Source organism: Tachysurus fulvidraco, chromosome 10, assembly GCF_022655615.1.
Source record: "Tachysurus fulvidraco isolate hzauxx_2018 chromosome 10, HZAU_PFXX_2.0, whole genome shotgun sequence".
In the NCBI taxonomy this organism is placed as follows: Eukaryota; Metazoa; Chordata; class Actinopteri; order Siluriformes; family Bagridae; genus Tachysurus; species Tachysurus fulvidraco.
Window position 1 is genome coordinate 21,044,350 of NC_062527.1, and position 19,385 is coordinate 21,063,734.

Sequence of the window (19,385 nt, forward strand, 5' to 3'; positions counted from 1 at the left end):
AACCCGCCGCAATGAAACTGCTTAGAGGAACAGCCGATCTATACCGGACTCTACCATCTCACCGGGAATAAACAGGGGGGAGGTCACGTTCATAAAAACCTCACAAACAATATAAATACCTTACAAGTCGCCGTTAAAAGGCACATTGACGTAATTAAAACAAGTATATTAAAATGAATTTTGTGTGTTCCTGCTGTGTTTTTCTGCAAATAAAGTAAAATAATACAACAGTTTTTAACACCCCCCTGTACATAAGACTCTTCTTCTCTGTCCCAGCAGCAGTGGAAGAAATTCTTCACTTGGGCAAAAATAGAAAGGACTTGATGTCATGTTGTGATGTTTAAAAGTGAAAGTCTGCAAAATATTTTTTATAAAATAATGATCCCTGGTTTATATTTAAGGTAAAATAATTTCCATTTGCTTCCCCCCGAAATAATTACAAATAGCCCCATCTACCACTACTTATTTATTTTTTAATTAATGAATTTGTTTGTTTGTTTGTTTGTTTGTGCATTTATTTGTGTTTGTGTGTTTATTTGTGTTTAATTAATTATTTGTTTAATGGTTTGTTTGTTTATTTGTGTTTATTTATTTATGTATGTATGTATTTGTTTGTTTGTTTGTTTATTGTATGTGCTTGTCAAATTAATTAATTATTCATTTATTTGTGTTTATTTAATAAATTATTTGTTTGTTTGTGTTTATTTATTAATTTATGATTTATTTCTGTTTATTTATTTATTTGTTGTCCTATTTAAATGTAAGGAAATCTAAATAGATAAATAATTCTAATTTTATAATTATAAAAATGTTGATTCATTGTCAAAAATGTTTATTTATAATTATATTAACTTCACTATTTCTTTTTTTTTTAGATTTCATTTATCTACTATTTAAAAAATGATGTGTAAAATTTGTCACAATCCACATATTTTGTGGAGCTTATCGTCGGTGTGTCCAGAGGACTATGTATTTAATAATTATATATCTATAATTTAATATCAGACATAAAGTGTCTTATTTAATCTATTCATAGCAAGGAATAATTTAATATGTTTGATCACATTTAAAATCTTTATCTTTTATTAAATTGCTAATAAATGTTGTAAATGATTAATTATAAATAAAGTCTATGTAATTACAATGAAAAGAAAATCCATTTATATTTATTTAGGACCAAAGCATAATTTCAGAAGAGTCTGATTTCATGAGAAACCTGTAAAATCTCTTATTTCTGCTATAACGTGCATTAATGTTCCACATGTTTATTTTTTTACATAATAATAATAATAATAATAATAATAATAATAATAATAATAATAATAATAATAATAATAATAATATGTGAAATCAGTGTACATGGAAATGCTGTGTTAGAAAATTAAAGATGTTCTCAACGGTGTGAAATAAAGCCTTTATTACTTCATTATATCTCCGTCAGGAAAGTCTCCGGAGATTTCATTGGGAAAAATGAAAAAGTGTAATTAGTTACATGTTTAATTAATACATACCTGCTTTAATCACTTCCTTCATTTCAGGGGCTTTCTGTTCAACCTGAATAAATGATCAGGAATAGATCTAATCACACACACACACACACACACACACACACACACACACACACACACACACACACACACAAATACATCAAAGTACAACAGAAGGAAGGAAGGAAGGAAGGAAGGAAGGAAGGAAGGAAGGAAGGAAGGAAGGAAGGAAAAGGGGAGGGAGGGAGGAAGGGAAAGGGGAGGGAGGAAGGGAAAGGGGAGGGAGGAAGGGTGGAAGGAAGGAAAAGTAAAGAAAGGATAGAGAAAAGAAAGGATAGAGGGAGGGAAGGAAGGAAAGAAGGAATGATTTTGCCACATTCCATGAAGCATCTGCTGCAGGTTTTTATACTTGGCGATCCCGCTCTGTGACTTTACCTGGTTTTGCTGCTGTTCCTAAACTTTCACAATTTCTATTAACACCACTACATTTACAGTCGACTTGTTGACTGTGAAATACTGTCTAGCAGGGATGAGATTTCACACACTGACTAATCTCATTGCCACACTTGAATTCACTGAGCACTTTAGAACAAACAATAGGCTAGGTGTTTGATTTTATACACATGAATTCGATCATTAAGGGGCGTGTCCCAATACTATACCCATACAGTGAACACGTGTGAGTGTAAAAAGGGACTCGACTCTTGTGTGGTGCAGAGAAAGACTTTTTCTTCTCATGTTTATTTGAAGCGTCTGGCTTTAAGGGAGCAAGTCGTCGTTCTGTGTGTAGCGAGTTGAGATAAAGGAACAATATTCAGATAAAAATAAATCACCACAGGACTTCCTGTAGTCAGAAACGACAGGCTGAAGTGTTTTTCTCCAAACTACAAAGTCTTCTGTCCTGACGATCAGATGCTATGTCACGACATTATAATAGTTCCTTTTGACACTGAAATATATTACAAGCCAGCACAGGGTCTCTCTACTCATGCACCTCATAAACATCAGGGTTTGTAGAAAGTAAAAACCTGCCAGAAACTCGTTCCTCATCTGGTCTTTTTATTGCTGTCTGGATGCGAGACTTTTAGAGCTGATGAAACGTGTAAAAAAAATGCACTACCCGTAATAAACTAATCCCATCTCAACAGGGCTTAAAACCGAAACGGCGGATATAACAGGTCAGAAATATGAGAAGCTGGAGAGGAAGCGTCGCCATGACGACATGCTGTGACCTCGGCACTGTTTGATGCTGGAATAAACTGAAAGTTGGGGATTGGTTGCACTCGCACCATGTTTATTGCAGATTACATAATTGCAGAAAGGTGTATAAGGAAAAATGCTGCAGGGATTCACCCTGAGTCACATGAACATCACATATATGTGAGGAAAACCAGAAGCTGGACGAGTCAGTGCTTTTCAACAGGAAGTCTGGTCCCTGGTCACCAGCATCACCCACTTTCTTTATAGTCGACACCCTTCATTCCTTTATAACTTACTCTTACATCTTACTGTAAATTGTGTATAAAGTACATATTGAGGGTGAGCAACAGAGTCCAAGTGGGAGTCCCAGGATTAGATCGGGCTCAAAGCAGGGATAAAGCGCTTCCTGAAGATAAGAGATTAAAAATTATTGCAAAAACAATTCATTTTATTCATTCATTTTCTACCACTTATCCAAACATCTCAGGCGTCATCGGGCATCAAGGCAGGATACACCCTGGACGGAGTGCCAACCCATCACAGGGCACACACACACGCTCATTCATTCACACACTCACACCCTACGGACAATCAACCTACCATGCATGTCTTTGGACCGGGGGAGGAAACCGGAGTACCCGGAGGAAACCCCCGAGGCACGGGGAGAACATGCAAACTCCACACACACAAGGCGGAGGCGGGAATCGAACCCCCAACCCTGGAGGTGTGAGGCAAACATGATAACCACTAAGCCACCGTGCCTCCCCCCACCCCCAAAAAAAAACAACAACAACAATTGTGTTATTTAGTTCCATTTGATAGAGGGATAGAGAAGGATAGAGATAATAAATTCAGAATTTAAATAATAAAAGGTTATATTTTAATCTCTCTCTGATAAGCAAGCCAGAGGTCACGATGGTGAGAAGAACCTCCATGACACTCTAAGGGAATGTGTTATAATATTTTATGTTATGTAAGTTTACGGTCTTGCTGAATGCATTAGGGTTTATTTTGGGGTGAGGAGAGATGAGGAGTGAATTTACACAAAATCTACAGCACAGACAGAGAGACCTGAGTAACTGTAAAAACATCTCGAGGGTGCAGCATGACTTTTCAGCATGAGTGATCATGAGTGAGCTTGACTTTGATGTCACCGGTGGGATGAAAATAGACCATTATGAAGAACGGACCGGAGTGAGGTTACTTACTCGCGTCGAAATCCCTCATGTTTCTGTATGATAGCTGTGGAGCATGAAATGAGGCTTTTGTTTCAGTGGAGCTTGTTGAGGACGAGGTGTGAGGACTCAAGGTTTCTCATGTATGTGTTTAGGGTTAAAGATTCTTGAAAATATTCACTAAGGTCACTTCAAGGGTCAAAACGATACTGTATCTGTCTAAAACACGTGATCTGTTCATCTGTGTGGTATTGAACGTGACAGACATTCTGCAATGAGGACCGTTTGGAAATTCAGGCATCTGCTCCCAAAGTAACAGCTGACTCTGACTCCGATCTCACCCGTGACGTGCTCGCGCAGCTGTCAGAAATCTGAATCAGTTCTCTTTTCTTCACTTTACTGGCTGTTGCGTAACTCCCGATTTCAGAGGAGCCCTGAGAAGGATCTGAGGATCTGGTGTTAAACTGACTGCAAGGACTCATCACTGGAAAGGAAGAAGACTTGAGGAAGTCATAAGATTAACGCCTACGGAGGTAGATGTTAACGGTTACAACATACAGGGGCATGGAGGCTTTTAATAGCAGAGCTCTGGTTAAATTTATATTTAAAGTCATGTAGCGCTAATTTGCGTCCTGCCACATTGCTTACATTGAAGCATCCACCCACACACCCACACCCACACCCACCCACAGTCAGTCCTCCACAGTTGTTGTGGCTCTGAGATCCTGTTACTCCAACTGCTCTATGACTGACCCTGGATCAGTGCCTTAGACTTCTCTCGTCTCAGACCGTAAGCTAACAAACTGATCCAGCATCAGCTGTTATGCAGGAACAGGGCTTAATTAGTCTCAGGCATTCAGCTGTTAGTCTCTGATTAGCAACAGGCTCATTTCTGCATCCACAGTGATAGATGATTAAAGTAACATTGGAAAATGACCAACTGGCTGCAAAATGTTTCACATTTCTGACACGGTGCCATATTCACAGCTGGGTTAAGTCAAATGATCATCAGTCACACTATCGGTTAGTCAGCTGGTTACTCAGTCAGTTAAATATACACTCAGGTTCAATTCGTCAGTCAGTTACTCAGATATTTGGGATGTTAGGTGGTATACTGTTTATTTGGTCAGTTAGTTACTCTATCACTTTGTCAGTTACTTAGTTTGTCAGTCAATAAATAAAATGTAGTTACTTAGAAGCTCAGTCACTTAAACTGTCAGTCGGTACGTCTCAGTCAGTCAGTTACGCAGTCAGTTACTCAGTCAGTTAATTAGTCAATCAGTCAGTTACTCAGTCAGTCGATCAGTCAATCAGTCATTCAGTCTGTCAGTCATTCAATCAATCAGTCAGTCAGTCTATCAGTCAGTCAGTTATTTAGTCAGTCAGTCATTCAGTGAGTCAGTTTGTCAGTCAGTCAGACAGTCAGTTATTCAGTCAGTTACTCAGTCAGTCAGACAGTCAGTCATTCAGTGAGAGTCAGTTTGTCAGTCAGTCAGACATTCAGTGAGAGTCAGTTTGTCAGTCAGTCAGACAGTCAGTCTTTCAGTGAGAGTCAGTTTGTCAGTCAGTCATACAGTCAGTTATTCAGTCAGTCAGTCACATATAAACTCTGTCAGACGGTCAGCCGGTTACTCAATCAGTCAGTCAAATTAATCAGTCAGTCAGTTGTTTAATCAGTAAAATGCCTTTTCAAAATGAGCTAAAATCACCATCTTCTTGTCTTCTTAAATGCTTAAGAAAATGGAAAGTGATAAATTGGGTCACTAAATAAAAATGAAACAATATTCAATTTTGATGTGTAATATGTTTATGGAACATGGTCATATACAGCTCTAAAATTTTGTTTTGAAGTCTTTTCTGTAAAGTCTGTATCCCATAAACAGGGACTGCAGTGCTGTAATGTCTTTCTCCTGAAAGCTTGTCTCTACGCCGGGATCCACATGTTGGCGTGATTGTATAGGAACGAGCGCTTTGTAGGGACGTCTGGCTCATAGGAGCCTAAAAGATAAAGAAGAGACAGAGAAAATTAATAATACACGGTGTTGTAGAGGAACAAGTAGAAATAAAAGGTACACGTGTGTTAATGATCCCGTAGATCTGTTGTACATTGAATGATATTGACTGACATTTATGTTGGCATATTTAGATTAGCGCCTCACCTGGCCCTGGCACGCCATGTCCTCTGGTGTGGTGTGGCTGTCTGCGTGTGTTGGACAGGAACACAGCGCTGGCCATGAGGTGTTTAGGAGGTTTGGTGTAGTTCACAATGTCATACTGACCCGGTCCAGGCAGTGGGGGGTCTTTAGGAGGAATCAGAGGAGGAGCTGAGAGGCCTAAGTAATGCCTTCTCCTGAAACACAGACACACACACACACACACACACAGACACACACACACAGACACACACACACAGACACACACACAGACACACACACAGACACACACAGACACACACACAGACACACACACAGACACACACACACACACAGAGAACATAGTGTAAGTGTCAAAATATCCGCACACAGTCTGGTGCTATGCAGAAGTAGGAAGCACTGCCAAGGGTGTGTCAGACTCCAGTAAAAAACTGTGTGTAGCTGTAAGACACACATACGGTATGATGGTCCTCGTGACAGGTTCTGGAGGATTATAAGGACTGTACGATCCTGGACCCGGGCCTTCACTCCTTACCGAAGTCTGAATCCTGGATGAAGTGGACTTGAAGCAGGACAACGGTATTTTAGGGGATTTCTGTATCACTGCGTCCTTCACGTTGTAGTGACCTGCAATGGGAAAGAGAAAAAAAGACAGACAGGAATAAAACATTTAGGTCTGTGCTGTTAAAACAAAATAATCAACAACAGGAAAGTGTGAGTAATATTTTTTTTTTATGAATGACATTGAACTTTTTTTATGCTTTCTGTTCCAGATGTGTGACACTGTAGTGTGGAGAAGTGCTCAGTGAGGTTTTCTGAGTCAGTGGTGAGGTGGTGTAGTGGTGGAGCAATTTGATGGTGAAATGGTGGTGTGCTGGTGCAATGTGGTGGTGATGTGAAGGTAAAATTAGGTGAATTTGTGAAGTGGTGGTATGGTGGTGTAATGTGCTGGTGTAATGTGGTGGGTAAATGTTGTGGTATGGTGGTGAATGTGGTGAATGTAGTGATGTGATGTGGTGGAGTAATGTGGTGGAGTAATGTGGTGGTGTCATGTGGTGGTGAATGTGGTGGTGAAATGTAGTGGTGAATGTAGTGATGTGATGTGGTGGTGAATGTGGTGGGGAATGTGGTGATGTGATGTAGTGAATGTGGTGGTGAATGTAGTGATGTGATGTATTGAATGTGGTGGTGAATGCGGTGGTGAATGTAGTGATGTGATGTGGTGGTGAATGTGGTGGTGAATGTGGTGGTGAATGTGGTGGTGTGATGTAGTGAATGTGGTGATGTGATGTAGTGAATGTGGTGGTGAATGTGGTGGTGTGATGTAGTGAATGTGGTGGTGAATGTGGTGATGTGATGTACTGAATGTGGTGGTGAATGCGGTGGTGTGATGTAGTGATGTGGTGGTGAATGTGGTGATGTGATGTACTGAATGTGGTGGTGAATGCGGTGGTGTGATGTAGTGAATGTGGTGGTGAATGCGGTGGTGTGATGTAGTGAATGTGGTGGTGAATGCGGTGGTGTGATGTAGTGAATGTGGTGGTGAATGCGGTGGTGAATGTGGTGATGTGATGTAGTGAATGTGGTGGTGAATGTAGTGATGTAATGTGATGGTAAATGTGGTGGTGAATGTAGTGATGTAATGTGATGGTAAATGTGGTGGTGAATGCGGTGGTGAATGTAGTGATGTAATGTGGTGGTGAATGCGGTGGTGAATGTAGTGATGTAATGTGGTGGTGAATGTGGTGGTGAATGTGGTGGTGAATGTAGTGATGTAATGTGGTGGTGAATGCGGTGGTGAATGTAGTGATGTAATGTGGTGGTGAATGTGGTGGTGAATGTAGTAATGTAATGTCATGGTAAATGCGGTGGTGAATGTGGTGGTGAATGTGGTGATGTGATGTAGTGAATGTGGTGGTGAATGCGGTGGTGAATGCGGTGGTGAATGTAGTGATGTAATGTCATGGTAAATGCGGTGGTGAATGCGGTGGTGAATGTGGTGATGTGATGTAGTGAATGTGGTGGTGAATGCGGTGGCGAATGCGGTGGTGTAATGACACTGACATGGAGACGGTCCTTTTGCTGCAGAAGGATAAACATCACTGCGTTTTGTTTTAGACAGAAAAGCAGCCTGAGCTGATACGACTGAGTTCACCTCCACTCCACTGTAACACACCTGTTTATACACACACACACACACACACACACACACACACACACACACACACACACACACACACACACACACAGTTTCTTATGTACTATAGGTTATATACGTGCTGTCCATTTCTGTAGTATTTTATTCTTTTCTATATAATAACAATCTGTTGCATTTGACCCCACTGTATTCTATTCAATTCTACTCTGCTCAATTCCGCTGTGTTCTGTCATATTCTGTAGCACTTTGTTCAATTCTATTCATTTCTACTCCACTTTATTCTGTTGTATCATAGCTGTTTATGTTATGTTTGTTACTGTATTATATCCTTCTATAGTTATAATATAGTATAGTTCTATAGCTCTTGTTTTATTTTATTTATTCTATTATAATCAATTCCATTCTATTGTATTTTGTAGCGTTCTGTCATATTCTATAGTGCTTTGTTTGTACTCTGATTTATTTCAAGTGTTTTCTCATATTCTCTAGTTTAAGTAGTACTCAATTTTATATTTTAATCAATTCTACTTTATTCTAACTCATAGTGTTCTGTCATATTCTATAGAACTTTATTCAATTCTATTAGTTTTTACTCTTCTGTATATTGTAGTGTCCTAGCTGTTTCTGTAGTATTTTTATTTTTATTCCGTTCTGTTCAATTCTACTGTATATTATTCCATACAGGTTTTGGGGTAAAAGCTAGTGTTAGTGGGCGGGATTAGGGGCAGAGCCAATATTTAAATGAAATGAAATTCCTCCACTTCAAAAACGTTGAAAGATTTAGTAGTTTATAGATCTACAATATAATCTTAATGTTTTTGTGAGTTTCACTTTAATTCGCCGACTCTTTTCCGTCTCCTCCTCCTTGAGGCACAGGATTCTGTGTCACTCACGTTGTACTGGTTTGGTGCTGGTGATTTCTGGTGAGTGTTTGGAGTCTGAACAGCGATGGGCAGGTGGAAGGTTCTGGAAACGTCCCTGTTGAAATCGTGCTGTCGAAGCAGCGAGCTCTGCAGGTTATAGATGTTGGGGGCCGGAGATGTATGTGTCTGTGGTTTACGGCTGGTTCTGAAAGCCTGCGCAGAAAAACAAACCATCCAGAGTGTATACAGAGCATCTGAATTATCGGTGATAATAGCGTCGTTAAGGCAGGGGGACGTGCTGTCATCTATGAACATAAACCTCTCAGTGTAGCTGAACATGATGCTGGAGCCAAATGAGACGACCATCCTGTCAACAGATTTTCATTGCAGACATTTTATTGTTGTCTAAACTTTTTCTTAAATGCTGTGAGGAGACTCACCTTTGACGCAAAGCTTCCGGTTCCTTTCATGGAGTAGGATGGACTGCAGGAGTCAGCGGACGTGTGGGACAAATACGAGCCTGGGGCGGGATTCTCATTCTGCACAATTAATTAAATAAATAATAAACACAAGATTGGATGAAATTATAGCTTATAAATGTTTTACTGATGTCTGTGTGTGTGTGTGTGTGTGTGTGTGTGTGTGTGTGTGTGTGTGTGTGTGTGTGTGTGTGTGTGCGTGCGTGCGTGCGTGCGTGTGTGTGTGTGTGTGTGTGCGTGTGTGTGTGTGTGTGTGTACTATAGAGGGTGTGAAACGCTTGGCCTGGGAGCTGAAGCCTTTCCTCTCCACATTACTGATGATCACAGTTTGGTATTTGGTCGGAATGGAGGAGGAACCGGGAAACTTCATACCTGATTTATAACACACACACACACACACACACACACACACACACACACACACACACACACACACACACACCCCCCAAACTGTTCCTTTAATATAATTTAGTAATTACACAGATCATTCTCACAAAACATCAATTATAAGGTGGTGTAATAAATAAAAGACTCACAGCCAGGATCTGCTCTCACACACCCCTCCCCCATCTCCACTGCTGCTGCAACACAAACAGACAGACAGACAGGCCGAGAGACATAAGGGGAGATACATACAGACAGCAAAGAGACAGAATCAGACAGACAAAGAGACAGAGGGACAGAGAGACAGACAGACAGTGAGACATGCATAGCAATACAGGAGGTACAGACAGACAGATAGACAGACAGACAGACGAGTGTTAGAGACAGACAGACAGACAGACAGAAGAGTGTTGCAGACAGACAGACAGACAGATAGGCAGACAGACAGAGAAACAGATGCAAAGTGACAGACAGAGAGAAAGAGAATTATGGGGAGATAGACAGACAGAAGAGTGTTACAGACAGACAGACAGACAGACAGACAGAAGTGTTACAGACAGACAGAAAAGTGTTACAGACAGACAGACAAACAGACAGACAGACAGACAAAAGTGTTACAGACAGACAGACAGACAGAAGTGTTACAGACAGACAGACAGACAGACAGACAGACAAAAGTGTTACAGACAGACAGAAGTGTGTTACAGACAGACAGACAGACAGACAGAAGTGTTACAGACAGACAGACAGACAGAAGAGTGTTACAGACAGAAGAGTGTTACAGACAGACAGACAGACAGACAGAAGAGTGTTACAGACAGACAGACAGACAGACAGAAGAGTGTTACAGACAGACAGACAGACAGACAGAAGAGTGTTACAGACAGACAGACAGACAGAAGAGTGTTACAGACAGACAGACAGACAGACAGAAGAGTGTTACAGACAGACAGACAGACAGAAGAGTGTTACAGACAGACAAACAGAAGTGTGTTACAGACAGACAGACAGACAGAAGAGTGTTACAGACAGACAAACAGAAGTGTGTTACAGACAGACAGACAAACAGACAGACAGAAGAGTGTTACAGACAGACAGACAGACAGACAGACAGACAGAAGAGTGTTACAGACAGACAGACAGACAGACAGAAGAGTGTTACAGACAGACAGACAGACAGACAGAAGAGTGTTACAGACAGACAGACAGACAGAAGAGTGTTACAGACAGACAGACAGACAGAAGAGTGTTACAGACAGACAAACAGAAGTGTGTTACAGACAGACAGACAGACAGAAGAGTGTTACAGACAGACAAACAGAAGTGTGTTACAGACAGACAGACAAACAGACAGACAGAAGAGTGTTACAGACAGACAGACAGACAGAAGAGTGTTACAGACAGACAAACAGAAGTGTGTTACAGACAGACAGACAAACAGACAGACAGAAGAGTGTTACAGACAGACAGACAGACAGAAGAGTGTTACAGACAGACAGACAGACAGAAGAGTGTTACAGACAGACAAACAGACAGAAGAGTGTTACAGACAGACAGACAGACAGAAGTGTGTTACAGACAGACAGACAGACAGAAGAGTGTTACAGACAGACAAACAGAAGTGTCTGTTTATATAGTACTAATAGCACGTAGTTTCCTGTGTGTTGATGTTATTTTATTAAACTGCAGACAGATTTAGTAAAAACACAGGAACGCTTTATATTAAATAGAAAGGTTCTTTATAATAAGCGCAGTTTGTGTATATATTTATATGTTTGTGTGTTTATTCAGTCTTACCGCACACAGACTGCTGAACTTTCATGGGTCAGTCTGTTGGTCAACATCTTGTTGCCATGGTACTGACGTCACTGGGCGGTCCGGCGTCATGGCCTGTATAAACAGAACTCTAGCGCCGCTCATTGGTCATTTTAAATGTTGTTTTAGGACCCAACTAACAGTTTAGGGATAAAATGTACATGCCAGATTCTGTGCGAAAAAACCCCACATTCTTCTATATAAGAATGAGACTTATTTTATCTTAATAGTAATATTTAAGAAAATAACCAAAATATCCTCTAGTTTAAATAAACTATTTTATTTCGACAACGTTACAGCATTTTTTTCCAAGCTGCAAGTGGAGCGTCTTTTTCATTCAAGCACACACAACGGACACCAACGGGTCCTTGGGACGCCATATGCAACGGGTGCGTGAGACAGAATAAGTGCCCTTCCTCGGCGCCATCTTGTTTGTTGTTGTTCCATCATGGCGATGCACGCTAAAGCGACTCCACCGCAGATTCCCGACACTCGTCGTGAGCTTTCGGAGCTCGTTAAGAGGAAACAAGAGCTTGCGGTAAAAACACAACAATAACGCCGCTTATCAGCTTCAGCTGTAAACGAACAAAACGTTAGCATTGGCGTTAGCCACCTAGCGCCTCCTTTGGCTAACTAGTGTCCGTGTCCCAAATGGCGTTCTGTGCTATATTTAGTGCACTAGGCGCCCGGCTGTTTACTGCCCTATGTAGGGCGCCTATAAAGGGCGGTCACGCGTTATTTATACAGTCAGCTGTCTTAAAGCGCTATATCGGGCCTTTATATGAGTATATGTATATAAATTATTACACATTTTTACACTTGGTGTGTTTATTTATTCCGTTTAGTATTTTATTTAAATCACTAACACTGATCGGCAGCTAAATAAAGTAATATTCGCTTAAAACATGTTTGTTAGCGATGTAGCTAACTGTTAGCTCGGTGCTCGCGCTCGTTTTGGTGACTGAAGGACGCGTCCCAAATCGGTTTATTCTCCCTACATAGGTGCACTTAATACACCTGTTTATCATATGTAGTGATCCAGATGTGGGTATTAAATGTGTCTAAAACAAATAAAAGGCAATTATGATACATATTTCCTGGGATTGTTTTGTTTTTATTTATTTATATAAAAAAATTATTCGTTTAAGTTTTTGAATATAATTGTTGTTTTTATACAAACATTAGACATTATTTTATTAGTTTATATATATTCGTTAGTTTATTATTTTACAGATATTTATTTATTTATTTAATTTTTATACCTTCTCATTTAGTCTGTGCTAAAGACTTATAAAACATGTATTTTAAGTAAACGGCTGATTGCGACCGTCTTGTTGCTGTCCATCAGGAGACGCTGGTGAACCTGGAGAGACAGATCTATGCGTTTGAAGGCAGCTACCTGGAGGACACGCAGATGTACGGCAACATCATCAGAGGATGGGATCGTTATCTAACAAACCAGAAGTGAGTGTCACAGCAAGAGAGATGAGCTCAGGACACGGACACACACACACACACACACACACACACACACACACACACACACACACACACACACCTCTTATGTATTCTTTTATTTTTCCTTTAACAGAAACTCCAACAGTAAGACAGACAGAAGGAACCGAAAATTCAAAGAGGCAGAGCGGCTGTTCAGCAAGTCCTCTGTAACATCGGTGGCAGTCAGTATCTCTCTTCTCTCTCCTCTCTCATCTCTCTTTCTCTCTCTCTCTCTCTCTCCTCTCTCTCTCCTCTCTCTCTTTCTCTCTCTCTCCTCTCTCTTTCTCTCTCTCTCATCTCTCTTTTCTCTATCTTTTCTCTTATCTCTCTTATCTCTCTTTTCTCTATCTTTTCTCCTCTCTCTCTCTCTCTCTCTCTCTCTCTCTCTCTCTCTCTCTCTCTCTCTCTCACACACACACACAAACACATCTTTATGTTTATCACTGAGTCAGAGACACATTCCTGTACTCCCTGGAGTCCCAGACCACCAGGTCAGATGTAGGGCTGATGACCTGCTGGAGAATAGACCAGAAGCTCTGACTGTTTTTGCTCGAACAATAATAATAATCTCTCACATTCTTTTTAATTTACAAGGTTGTAGTAACATGCTTTAGTATCGATGCTTGTACTGAAATGTGTGTGTGTGTGTGTGTGTGTGTGTGTGTGTGTGTATGTGCTAATCCCTTTGCCTTCACCTCTTTTTCCGGCAGGCTGTGTGTGCTCTTGGCGGTGTCCCTGATCACATGAATGAAAAACGTAAGTAGTTGAAGATTTTGTGTGTGTGCGTCCGTGATGATGATTTTGTGTGTGTGTGTGTGCGTGTACGTGATGATGATGGTGTGTGTGTGTGCGTCCGTGATGATGATTTTGTGTGTGTGTGTGTGCGTGTACGTGATGATGATGGTGTGTGTGTGCGTGTACGTGATGATGATGGTGTGTGTGTGCGTGTACGTGATGATGATGGTGTGTGTGTGCGTGTACGTGATGATGATGGTGTGTGTGTGCGTGTACGTGATGATGATGGTGTGTGTGTGTGCGTGTACGTGATGATGATGGTGTGTGTGTGTGCGTGTACGTGATGATGATGGTGTGTGTGTGCGTGTACGTGATGATGATGGTGTGTGTGTGTGCGTGTACGTGATGATGATGGTGTGTGTGTGTGCGTGTACGTGATGATGATGGTGTGTGTGTGTGCGTGTACGTGATGATGATGGTGTGTGTGTGTGCGTGTACGTGATGATGATGGTGTGTGTGTGTGCGTGTACGTGATGATGATGGTGTGTGTGTGTGCGTGTACGTGATGATGATGGTGTGTGTGTGCGTGTACGTGATGATGATGGTGTGTGTGTGTGCGTGTACGTGATGATGATGGTGTGTGTGTGTGCGTGTACGTGATGATGATGGTGTGTGTGTGTGCGTGTACGTGATGATGATGGTGTGTGTGTGCGTGTACGTGATGATGATGGTGTGTGTGTGTGCGTGTACGTGATGATGATGGTGTGTGTGTGTGCGTGTACGTGATGATGATGGTGTGTGTGTGTGCGTGTACGTGATGATGATGGTGTGTGTGTGTGCGTGTACGTGATGATGATGGTGTGTGTGTGTGCGTGTACGTGATGATGATGGTGTGTGTGTGTGCGTGTACGTGATGATGATGGTGTGTGTGTGTGCGTGTACGTGATGATGATGGTGTGTGTGTGTGCGTGTACGTGATGATGGTGTGTGTGTGTGTGCGTGTACGTGATGATGATGGTGTGTGTGTGTGCGTGTACGTGATGATGATGGTGTGTGTGGTGTGCGTGTACGTGATGATGATGGTGTGTGTGTGTGCGTGTAACGTGATGATGATGGTGTGTGTGTGTGCGTGTACGTGATGATGATGGTGTGTGTGTGTGCGTGTACGTGATGATGATGGTGTGTGTGTGTGCGTGTGAGTGATGATGATGGTGTGTGTGTGTGCGTGTACGTGATGATGATTTTGTGTGTGTGTGTGCGTGTACGTGATGATGATTTTGTGTGTGTGTGTGTGCGTGTACGTGATGATGATGGTGTGTGTGTGTGTGCGTGTACGTGATGATGATGGTGTGTGTGTGTGTGTGCGTGTACGTGATGATGATGATTTTGTGTGTGTGCGTACGTGATGATGATGATTTTGTGTGTGTGCGTGTACGTGATGATGATTTTGTGTGTGTGCGTACGTGATGATGGTGTGTGTGTGTGTGTGCGCGTACGTGATGATGATGGTGTGTGTGTGTGTGCGTGTACGTGATGATGATGGTGTGTGTGTGCGTGTACGTGATGATGATGGTGTGTGTGTGTGCGTGTACGTGATGATGATGGTGTGTGTGTGTGCGTGTACGTGATGATGATGGTGTGTGTGTGTGCGTGTACGTGATGATGATGGTGTGTGTGTGTGCGTGTACGTGATGATGATGGTGTGTGTGTGTGCGTGTACGTGATGATGATGGTGTGTGTGTGTGCGTGTACGTGATGATGATGGTGTGTGTGTGTGCGTGTACGTGATGATGATGGTGTGTGTGTGTGCGTGTACGTGATGATGATGATGGTGTGTGTGTGCGTGTACGTGATGATGATGGTGTGTGTGTGTGCGTGTACGTGATGATGATGGTGTGTGTGTGTGCGTGTACGTGATGATGATGGTGTGTGTGTGTGCGTGTACGTGATGATGATGGTGTGTGTGTGTGCGTGTACGTGATGATGATGGTGTGTGTGTGTGCGTGTACGTGATGATGATGGTGTGTGTGTGTGCGTGTACGTGATGATGATGGTGTGTGTGTGTGTGCGTGTACGTGATGATGATGGTGTGTGTGTGTGTGCGTGTACGTGATGATGATGGTGTGTGTGTGTGCGTGTACGTGATGATGATGGTGTGTGTGTGTGCGTGTACGTGATGATGATGGTGTGTGTGTGTGCGTGTACGTGATGATGATGGTGTGTGTGTGTGCGTGTACGTGATGATGATGGTGTGTGTGTGTGCGTGTACGTGATGATGATGGTGTGTGTGTGTGCGTGTACGTGATGATGATGGTGTGTGTGTGTGCGTGTACGTGATGATGATGGTGTGTGTGTGTGCGTGTACGTGATGATGATGGTGTGTGTGTGTGCGTGTACGTGATGATGATGGTGTGTGTGTGTGCGTGTACGTGATGATGATGGTGTGTGTGTGTGCGTGTACGTGATGATGATTTTGTGTGTGTGCGTGTACGTGATGATGATTTTGTGTGTGTGCGTGTACGTGATGATGATGATTTTGTGTGTGTGCGTACGTGATGATGATGATTTTGTGTGTGTGTGTGCGTGTACGTGATGATGATTTTGTGTGTGTGCGTACGTGATGATGGTGTGTGTGTGTGCGTACGTGATGATGATGATTTTGTGTGTGTGCGTACGTGATGATGATGATTTTGTGTGTGTGCGTACGTGATGATGATTTTGTGTGTGTGTGTGTGCGTACGTGATGATGATGATGGTGTGTGTGTGTGCGTACGTGATGATGATGGTGTGTGTGTGTGTGTGCGTACGTGATGATGATGATTTTGTGTGTGTGCGTACGTGATGATGATGATTTTGTGTGTGTGCGTACGTGATGATGATTTTGTGTGTGTGTGTGTGCGTACGTGATGATGATGATGGTGTGTGTGTGTGCGTACGTGATGATGATGGTGTGTGTGTGTGTGTGCGTACGTGATGATGATTTTGTGTGTGTGCGTACGTGATGATGATGATGATGGTGTGTGTGTGCGTACATGATGATGGTGTGTGTGTGTGCGTACGTGATGATGATGGTGTGTGTGTGTGTGTGCGTACGTGATGATGATGGTGTGTGTGTGCGTACGTGATGATGATGATGGTGTGTGTGTGCGTACGTGATGATGATGATGGTGTGTGTGTGTGTGTGTGCGTATGTGATGATGATGGTGTGTGTGTGCGTATGTGATGATGGTGTGTGTGTACGTGATGATGATGATGATGGTGTGTGTGTGTGTGTGTACGTGATGATGATGATGATGGTGTGTGTGTTTAGGGGAGGCAGGCAGCGGCACCGAGAGCGACGCGTCTCCGGACCTGCAGAACCAGGAGAACGAGCCGGGTCAGGAGGAGGCGGAGGACGCAGACGGAGCGCTGCAGGACCTGAAGCCTCAGAAAGCCGCGTCGTCCTCCAGCTCCACCAACGCGGGGCACCACAGCAGCCACAAGAAGCGCAAGAACAAGAACCGACACAGGTATCGTTCAAAACGCCTCAAATTCTAACTGACTAAAGTGTCGAACTAACACTTTACAGATACGCCGAATTTCCTCTCCGTCGCCATGACGATACTCTTGCCGTTTCTGCCGTGTTTTAGCGATACAGCTCACTGTACACGTGAGCTTTAATAGCGAAGAGTCAATCGCAAAGATTCAGAGTCGACTCCACAGACTGAAAACGATTCATTTCGGTTTATAAAGTCGCCAAAGTAAATATTATGTGAAGTCACGATTCAGCTCTGTTCTGCCCCCTACTGCTCCAGTGCAGTATGGTCATCTCACTCGCTCACACACTCACTCACTCTCTCACACACTCACTGTTGTAACCAGTAGTAGCCATGGGAACGTGAGTCTTCTCCCAGCATCACGATACCCCAGCATCCCTGCACACTCCGTACACTCCATACACAGCTCTGGCTCCACAATCAGATTCTTTTTGTGATTTTAGGATGGAGCCACAATAATGCCAGTCTTGTGTACTAACCTCTCTCTCTCTTCTCTCTCTCTTCTCTCTCTCTCTCTCTCTCTCTCTCTCTCTCCTCCTCTCCTTAATGCTGCCCCTCAGCCCCTCCGCCATGTTCGATTATGACTTTGAGTAAGTCTGAACTTCCTGAACATCCTGTCCTTCCTGCATCACCTCCTCTTCCTCCTCTCTCTCTCTCTCTCTGTCTCTCTCTCTCTCTCTCTCTCTCACTCTCTCTCTCTCTCACTCTCTCTCTTTCTCTCTTCCTCACCTCCTCTTTTACCCTTTCATGTTTTCAGCTCCTTTAGCGGGACGGTCTGTTTGGAACGGTGTCCTGTTTGCTTGTTTTCTGTTTAGTTCCTTATTTATTTCTGTTTCCTTTGTGCCAGTGGTTCAGTTTTAGTCTAGCGTCGCTCTTTTTTTATTCTGCATGTCCACCTTTTTTTTAAAATTATCATTTCTTTTTAAAAAGCCGCTGAGATAAAAAGGGTCGCTGACAGAGAAACACGTGCCGTCAAACTCGGACGCGGTTGTCAATCGTCGTTGTTGTGATTTTTTATTTTTATTTTTTTTTCTGTTTGTAGATTTGACATGAAGATGAATAAAAAGCCCAGAGCGGTAAGTCCTCCGGATAACAGACACGAGTCTAACCGACTGACAAGGATGAGACACTGCATCAGGCAGAGCTGCGTATAAGCCCTGGTTTATAATAAGAGCTTGAGACGACCTACAGACTGTTTCAGTAACTGTGTGATAACGATACAAGCTTATCGTGGTGTTGTGTTTCTGTGTGTACAGGATTATTCCGCCTGATGATTAGGATGGAGTGTGTTGGACCTGGATAATATCCATCCTCTCAACACACACACACACGCGCGCGAGAGCACAGGAGGTGTTTATCCATCGTCGCTCCCATCAGCCGTTACAGCAGCCGTTTTACAGAATCTTGGTGCGAGTGTGATTTATAAACTCCTTCGTCCACCACATCCTTCTTTTCTTCCTCTTCCTCTTTCTTTCTTTTTTTCTCCTCTCCGTTTTGGGCTTCATACGCCATCACGTCACCTCTGATCCATTTCACACGACATCGTTTGCATATGTTTTGGCACCCACGCATGCTCTGATCGTCCTGCAGCGGGTATGGAACAATTTTTTTTTTTTTTTTTTTTTTAAGTCTAATTGTTTTATTCGATCACATCAGTGTATTTTCATCGTATCAGGTTGTCCGTATTTATGATCCCCGATTTGTCGTTTTTGTTGTTTTCGCAAAATCAATATTACTTTTGTAAGTGAGAAAAGACAATTGTCCTTATTTGCATTGTTGGTTTTTACTCTGTAAAAAAAATAATAAAAAATAAAGGCCGAACCGACCGAGCTGTTATTTTATTTATTATTAGAACCATAACCTATTAAAAATGTGATTTATTCAGATTATAAACACCATGAAG

General features: G+C 42.4%; 2 protein-coding genes and 1 long non-coding RNA gene across 8 annotated transcripts; 2 read left to right on the forward strand and 1 right to left on the reverse strand.

The window, feature by feature from the left end:
* Positions 1 to 5,651: 5,651 nt before the first annotated feature.
* On the reverse strand, positions 5,652 to 11,814 carry stpg1 (sperm-tail PG-rich repeat containing 1). Of its 2 annotated transcripts, none has more exons than XM_027174642.2 (9): positions 11,697 to 11,814; positions 10,052 to 10,093; positions 9,775 to 9,887; positions 9,477 to 9,575; positions 9,067 to 9,249; positions 8,080 to 8,191; positions 6,474 to 6,642; positions 6,022 to 6,212; positions 5,652 to 5,860 (listed from the first exon to the last, which is right to left on the reverse strand). In XM_027174642.2, exons 1-9 carry the CDS (start codon positions 11,719 to 11,721, stop codon positions 5,787 to 5,789), a joined length of 1,008 nt encoding a protein of 335 aa, XP_027030443.2. In that variant the 5' UTR covers positions 11,722 to 11,814; the 3' UTR covers positions 5,652 to 5,786. The 2 variants fall into 2 exon arrangements, with proteins under 2 accessions (XP_027030443.2, XP_027030442.2); XM_027174641.2 differs by having other exon boundaries at positions 10,052 to 10,096; positions 11,697 to 11,811.
* Positions 6,556 to 7,024, forward strand: LOC125145786. Its single transcript, XR_007144222.1, has 2 exons — positions 6,556 to 6,689; positions 6,789 to 7,024. It is a non-coding gene; the product is annotated as an uncharacterized LOC125145786 (long non-coding RNA).
* A 140-nt stretch (positions 11,815 to 11,954) lies between the features above and the next one.
* On the forward strand, positions 11,955 to 19,307 carry meaf6 (MYST/Esa1-associated factor 6). 5 transcript variants are annotated; one of them, XM_047820027.1, is made up of 8 exons: positions 11,955 to 12,103; positions 13,063 to 13,178; positions 13,306 to 13,393; positions 13,922 to 13,967; positions 17,257 to 17,455; positions 18,043 to 18,072; positions 18,525 to 18,558; positions 18,739 to 19,307. In XM_047820027.1, the coding sequence occupies exons 1-8, from the start codon at positions 12,095 to 12,097 to the stop codon at positions 18,751 to 18,753; spliced, it is 537 nt and encodes a 178-aa protein (XP_047675983.1). In that variant the 5' UTR covers positions 11,955 to 12,094; the 3' UTR covers positions 18,754 to 19,307. The 5 variants fall into 5 exon arrangements, with proteins under 5 accessions (XP_047675983.1, XP_047675984.1, XP_047675980.1 ...); XM_047820024.1 differs by lacking the exon at positions 11,955 to 12,103 and adding an exon at positions 12,113 to 12,252; XM_047820028.1 differs by lacking the exon at positions 18,043 to 18,072 and having other exon boundaries at positions 12,079 to 12,103.
* The last annotated feature ends 78 nt before the right edge of the window (positions 19,308 to 19,385 follow it).